Source organism: Liolophura sinensis, chromosome 10 (assembly GCF_032854445.1).
Source record: "Liolophura sinensis isolate JHLJ2023 chromosome 10, CUHK_Ljap_v2, whole genome shotgun sequence".
Classification (NCBI taxonomy): Eukaryota; Metazoa; Mollusca; class Polyplacophora; order Chitonida; family Chitonidae; genus Liolophura; species Liolophura sinensis.
In genome coordinates this window covers 35,259,470-35,266,641 of record NC_088304.1, presented here as the reverse complement: position 1 = coordinate 35,266,641, position 7,172 = coordinate 35,259,470, and the positions used below count along the sequence as shown (strand labels likewise).

The 7,172-nt window shown below is 39.9% G+C and overlaps 1 protein-coding gene across 1 annotated transcript; it reads left to right on the top strand.

Annotated features, from left to right (window-relative positions):
* Positions 1 to 61: 61 nt before the first annotated feature.
* Positions 62 to 5,230, top strand: LOC135476624 (glutathione S-transferase theta-1-like). Its single transcript, XM_064756711.1, has 4 exons — positions 62 to 176; positions 819 to 906; positions 3,083 to 3,233; positions 4,773 to 5,230. The coding sequence occupies exons 1-4, from the start codon at positions 62 to 64 to the stop codon at positions 5,106 to 5,108; spliced, it is 690 nt and encodes a 229-aa protein (XP_064612781.1). The 3' UTR covers positions 5,109 to 5,230.
* The last annotated feature ends 1,942 nt before the right edge of the window (positions 5,231 to 7,172 follow it).

Below are 7,172 nucleotides of genomic sequence, written 5' to 3'. Positions count from 1 at the left end.
GAGCCGCAAACTAACGTTGCCGTTGATTGGCCATCTTGGCCCCGCCCACAAACACAGCATGATGGCTGCATTGAAGCTCTATTTTGATTTCATGTCTCAACCCTCGCGGTCTGTGTACATGTTTTTGAAAGCTTCAAAGATACCATTTACACCCAAACCAATTGCACTAAGGAAAGGTATACACGATTGTTAATAGCTTGGTGTCGTTCATGGCTGTCACTACTTAGCTCTATGGCAAACATTAAGAATAGGCCTATCAACTTAGTTTTCACCTTTGATCAGATAGGAGATCAAAGTACAGTATATAAATCGGAGCACGAAAACGAGGTCAAATTGAGAAATTATGGTGCATTTAAATTGAAAAATGTTGAATAAATACATACGATCTGGATTTTATATGTACACAATATATGCTGAAAATTAAGAAATGAACGTGTACGTAGATCTAAATCAGAAACCACCATCTAAATTATTATATCAAGATCACAATTTTTATTTGTACCGGTACACATGGTGTGGGGGCCTCTGTGCCCGAGTGGTTAGCATGCTAGGGAAGTACAATGTCTCCAAAGTCTTTCACCCATGCAATCACTAGCTTTAAGCTAAGTCCAGTTCATACTGCATGGTTTCCTTTCCAGTGGGAAGGCCTGTAAGCAACATTTAGATTGTTGTGTCCAGTTTCCTCATACCTTAATTTTGACCGCTGTCATATAAATGAAATAGTACAGCCAAAAACACCAATCAAATGAAGAAATAAATAAGTAGGCCCATATGCAAGGACTGACTAATAGTTTTTTAATTTTCATTTATACATTCAGGTGAGCATTTTACGGAGGAGTTCAAGAAGATTAATCCGCTGTCACGAGTGCCAGTTATTGATAATAATCAATTTGTTTTAACAGAAAGGTAGGTGTAAGTACAGCGCTGTATAAGTGCCATTCAAAATATTTAACATTTTTCTCGTAACTTAGATTTGAATGCATGTCAATTGTCATGAACACAGAATTTTAAGTGCATATGGACACAATTATACATGAACATCAACAAATTAGATAAAATTGATAAATGCAAGTATAAAACTTAATTGAAAAACATTTTCAACACAGTCATGACAGTGTAAAACTTTTTCTCTACGGTATTAATGTTTTCTTTGTAGTGTAAACATGTCTCCATTTTAGAATCATTTCCTGCCCAGCACAGTTTTCACTGGAGTGGGAAAGGTTTTCACCATGATGTATACATTTTCCTACATACTTTTCAAGTGCATTATTACTATTTTATCAGTTGTGAAAACTTATCCTCTATGGTGTAAATAGTTTTCTCCGAAGTGCAAAGATTTTCTCCATGATGGGAAGGTTGTCTCCAGGGCTAAAAGTTTGAACTGGTGGGCCAGATTTTGTCCATTGTCAGACGTTTCTCCATGGTGGGAATGTTTTCTGTGTGCCGCTAAGATTTTATGTAGGGTGGAAAGGTTTACTTCGCAGTACAGAGGTTTCTTGTACAAAGGGAAACAAACATTTACACCTTAAAGAAATTCTTTTCACTTTGTGGTGCAATCTGGATGTATTTGTGTATGCCTATTGCTGTATTTGTAGTGCTATCACCCTGAAGTATCCTTACATGTGTAGTGCTGTATCCTGAGTGAAGTATCTTTACATTTGTAGTGCTGTATTTGTAGTGCTATCATCCTGAAGTATCCTTACATGTGTAGTCTTGTATTTGTAGTGCTATCATCCTGAAGTATCCTTACATGTGTAGTGCTGTCTCCTGAGTGAAGTATCTTTACATGTGTAGTGCTGTATTTGTAGTGCTATCATCCTGAAGTATCCTTACATGTGTATTCCTGTATCCTGAGTGAAGCATCCTTACATGTGTACTGCTGTATTTGTAGTGCTATCATCCTGAAGTATCCTTACATGTGTAGTGCTGTCTCCTGAGTGAAGTATCTTTACATGTGTAGTGCTGTATTTGTAGTGCTATCATCCTGAAGTATCCTTACATGTGTAGTCCTGTATCCTGAGTGAAGTATCTTTACATGTGTAGTGCTGTATTTGTAGTGTTTGCCATCCTGAGTGAAGTATCCTTACATGAATAGTGCTGTATTTGTAGTGCTATCATCCTGAAGTATCCTTACATGTGTAGTGCTGTATTTGTAGTGCTATCATCCTGAAGTATCCTTACATGTGTAGTGCTGTCTCCTGAGTGAAGTATCTTTACATGTGTAGTGCTGTATTTGTAGTGTTGCCATCCTGAGTGAAATATCCTTACATGTGTAGTCCTGTATTTGTAGTGCTATCATCCTGATGTATCCTTACATTTGTAGTCCTGTATTTGTAGTGTTGACATCCTGAGTGAAGTATCCTTACATGTGCAGTGCTGTGTCTGTAGTGTGGCCATCTTGAAGTATTCTTATATGTGTAGTGCTGTGTTTGTGGTGTGGCCATCCTGAAGTATCTTTACATGTGTAGTGCTGTATTTGTAGTGCTATCATCCTGAAGTATCCTTACATGTGTAGTGCTGTATTTGTAGTGTTGCCATCCTGAAGCATCCTTACATGTGTAGTGCTGTATTTGTAGTGCTATCATCCTGAAGTATCCTTACATGTGTAGTGCTGTATTTGTAGTGTTGCCATCCTGAAGCATCCTTACATGTGTAGTGCTGTATTTGTAGTGCTATCATCCTGAAGTATCCTTACATGTGTAGTGCTGTATTTGTAGTGCTATGATCCTGAAGTATCCTTACATGTGTAGTGCTGCATTTGTAGTGCTATCATCCTGAAGTATCCTTACATGTGTAGTGCTGTATTTGTAGTGTTGCCATCCTGAAGTATCCTTACATGTGTAGTACTGCATTTATAGTGTGGCCATCCTGAAGTATCTTTACATGTGTAGTGCTGTATCCTGAGTGAAGTATCTTTACATGTGTAGTGCTGTATTTGTAGTGTGGCCATCCTGAAGTATCTTTACATGTGTAGTGCTGTATTTGTAGTGCTATCATCCTGAAGTATCCTTACATGTGTAGTGCTGTATTTGTAGTGCTATCATCCTGAAGTATCCTTACATGTGTAGTCTTGTATTTGTAGTGTTGCCATCCTGAAGTATCTGTGCGTGAAGTACAATGTGGCAGACCACTGGTATCCACGTGACCTCCAGGCTCAGGTTAGAGTGGACGAGTACATGAGCTGGCATCACCTAGGATTACGGATAGCTGCTGCCTCACTCTTCAGGGAAAAGGTCTGTATAGTTCCTGCTATTCTCTCCACAACGCACTCTTCAATTTGATCGATTCTACATGTGTATGCTCTGTTGAACGCCACGTGCTTTACGGATGTAAGTGAAAAGTGACTTAGTAAGTGCCAGTCATTGAATGCTGGGTTCATGCAGAATACCTTCACAAATGAGCACAGATTTTCAGTGGTCAAAGTGGAAGTTTATATTGATTAATTAATGCTTTCCCCTAGCTTATTCAGGGGCAGGGTGTCGACTACCAATTTTTGCATTTCCAGTCACCTATCCCTAATAAGTGAACCACATATAGTCTTCAGACTTAACATGCATAAAACCTGATCTCTGTGCATCAACAGTTGAAAAAATTTGGCCTCTATCCACCTGACTACTTTCTTCACAGCTGCATCTGTCCTGTGAAGTCAACTTCAACTTTGTTACTTTACAACAATTATATTAATTGGCTGTCTTTATCAGATTTGTGAGCTCTATCGACAGAGGAAACTTCCTGCCCACCCATCACTACATGTACATTTTTATTACACCCTTGTACCATCAGAGGTTATGGCCTTCAAACTCTTGGGGACATCTGAAAAGGACTCTAGACACCTACCTTCAGAATTGTTCCTTTAGTTTTACTCTCCAGAGTGAAGTTTGGAAATGGGAAAATACAAACAAAATACCCCCTACTGACTCATCTGAACACGTCACCAGCCACCATGTTGTCACTTACACAAATCAACTTCCATTCACGGTACAGGATGCCCCAAAAGCAAAAAGGGACGTGTCTACTATCCTGGTGATGTATAGCGACAATGTGGAGAAAATATGGTAAGGTGGTGGGCTTACCCAGTGTCTCTGCTTCATGCAGTTGTAGGGATTCCGGACCTAAATTGAACAGTGCAGGGATGAATTTCCAGCTTTGAGCCGGGTAACATTTGTAACAATAGTACATACGTTAGTTTAGTAACCATATAAGCAGTTGCGGCTAGTCCGACCCGAGCTTCAACTTAACCTTGTTATCAATGAGCTCACTGAATGTAAATTCACAGACTCCTTATCATTCTTCTTGGCCATTTGAGGTCATCTTACACGAAGTTCATAGGAAATCACTCGCTTTCCACCAGAACATAAGACAGAGCTCCCTAGGTGGATGAAATCTATGCATGATCATCACTTGTGGAAAAATTTGTCAGTTACTTGCTGAAGGTTGCAGGTTTATTCCAGTAAAACTGGCTGTATGTCTGAAGTGAAACTTTCTTATTGAAGTGAAACCAGCATTGTACCCCATTGTTCAAGTCCAGCTCATGCTGTCTTCCTTTCTGGCCGTATGTGTGAAGGTCTGTAAGCAACCTGAGGATGGTCGTCAATTTTTCACGCACTCTGCCCAGTTTCCTCCCACCATAATGCTGGCTGCCTTGTGTAAGTGAAATATTCTTATGGCGCAGAACAACAATTATAGTAGGAAAGTCAAATATTAACATGATCTTTGCTCAGGTCAGACTAACAATGTATAAATCCTCAATCACCTGTTGTTTTTTTGTCCAGTTGATAATACCAATGGCAAAGGGAAAGCCAATTAATCAAGAAAAAGTCCAAAGATGGAAAAAGCTGGTGAATGAGGCCCTGGATGGACTCGAGACAGCTTTCTTGAAAACGCCGTTTGTTAGCGGAAATGAAATCTCTGTGGGTGACGTGCTGGGTGTGTGTGAGCTGACTCAGCTGTATGCTGTCAAAGAAGAGGCCCTTTTTACCCAGAGACCGCTGGTCAATGCTTGGGTGGAGAGAGTGACACAGAGGCTCCAGCCTCACTTTGACGCGGCTCATCAGATGATATACCGAGTGAGGGACAGATATGACGATATGAAAATGGCCAAACTCTGATGCACTAGTTGTGAAGGGCTATTGAGGATAATGCACATGAAAAAACTTTTCATGCAAGAAGAAGCTTTGAACTCCAGATATTTTAATGCAAATCTTGAATTTTTCAGCTAAATATTGTGAAAGGCAAGAAATATTTTCATCTTCTGAAAACTGGGCCAAAAATAAAAATAAAAATAAAAAAATCTGACAAAAATAAAGGTACTTCTTCATGTACATTTTAGAAGTTTCAAAGAGCACCAACACAACCTCAGTCATCCTCAACATCACTGCACATCATCACAGTGATCCAGTGCTATATTTTATTTATTTATTTGATTGGTGTTTTATGCTGTACTCGAGAATATTTGAGTTATACAACGGTGGCCAGCATTATGGAGGGAGAGAACCAGGCAGAGCCCGGGGTAACCATCTGAAGGTTGTTTACAGACCTTCTCACATATCCCTGGAGAGGAAGCCAGCATGAGATGGAGTTGAGCTCACAGGGATTGCATTGGTGGGAGTCTTCTGGGTTATTTGCTCCGTACAGGCATGCTAACCCCCTCAGCCACACCAGCACTACAACCATCTCAGCTTGTGAAAACCTGCCAACTTTCTGTACTAAATATCAGTTGAAACAAGTTGAAGATATTGCTGAAGTCCAACCTCTGATTGTATAAAAAGCCATTTTGTCTTTTTATTTTATACAAAGACCAAAAAAAAATGATTTTACTATCACAATTTTTATTTATATGTACATGTACTCTGTTTCCACCATTAAATTCTCTATACAATATGCATGCATGTGTTACAATAATCATTCTACACACTGTACAACATGTATATGCACAAACCCATGGTCTTTACAGCACCACTGACCCACGCTTATGTCCTTACTTGCATTATAACAGCGCTACATGGTTGAGGAAAACATTGTCTTTAGCGATCTTGTAGTAAGATTTCATATAAAGACAGTCATTATCACAACTGATTGGTTGGCAAAAGGTCAGGGGCCATAGTTGCATACATTTATGTAAAGTAAGATAATAAATACATGGAATTCAGTGTGGGTTCAGGCCTGCCTTTGTAAACAAATCAACCAGCGGGTGCCAATTTGGCTCCCGTTACACTGCATCACTCAATCTCTCTGCCTGTCTGAGTACTGTACTTGTGTACTATTGAAGGATTTGCATACACACCAGGGTATTAAGGTGGAAATGTTAGCTTAAATACTGACCAAGATCGCTGTAAAATAAACCCACTTTTGCTTTCCCTGTTTACACAGTATAGCTGGCAGACATGAAATTATACATCAAGTGTTATATGGTAACATAACAAAACGTCTAGGACCCCACTGGCTATATTTTCGTCAGCATGCATATCAACATCGAGAATTTCATATTTGGATACGCTGAAGTTCTTCGCTAAACTTAAGCTCCATGATTGGCTGAAAAATAACAACTATGCACAATTATGTGGACATTTCTTGAGCACAAATACATGATCAAACTGGACTGAATACAGACTCCCACAAACCATTACCACTGTCACAGCATACATCTAAATGCATTGGCTATTAACACCTGTATATACACTACACCCTACACATACTGTTCAGGTGTTCTCACAGAATTCAGCCACTCAATGTTCAGCTGTTCATTCAGGTAAATCCTGCTCTCACACCTTTATGGCGTTTCATTTCACTTCATTTCATTTTGATTGGTGTTTTACGCCATACTCAAGAATATTTCACTTATACGACGGCGGCCAGCATTATGGTGGGAGGAAACTGGGCAGAGCCCAGAGGAAACCCACGACCATCTGCAGGTTGCTGGCAGACCTTCCCACGTACGGCCGGAGAGGAAGCCAGCATGAACTGGACTTGAACTCACAGCGACCGCATTATGACGTTTCAAGTTGCCTTACTAATACTACCAATAAATACTGCTCCTACCTGATGAAGCCACAAAGACGCGCCCTATTGCAGAGCTCTGTACATTGCTGTGCTACACTGCATGTGTAAAGCCAACAGCTGTCAAGCTACAGGTGTGTTAAGAAAGCCTAAAGCTGCATGCGGATGAAAAAAAA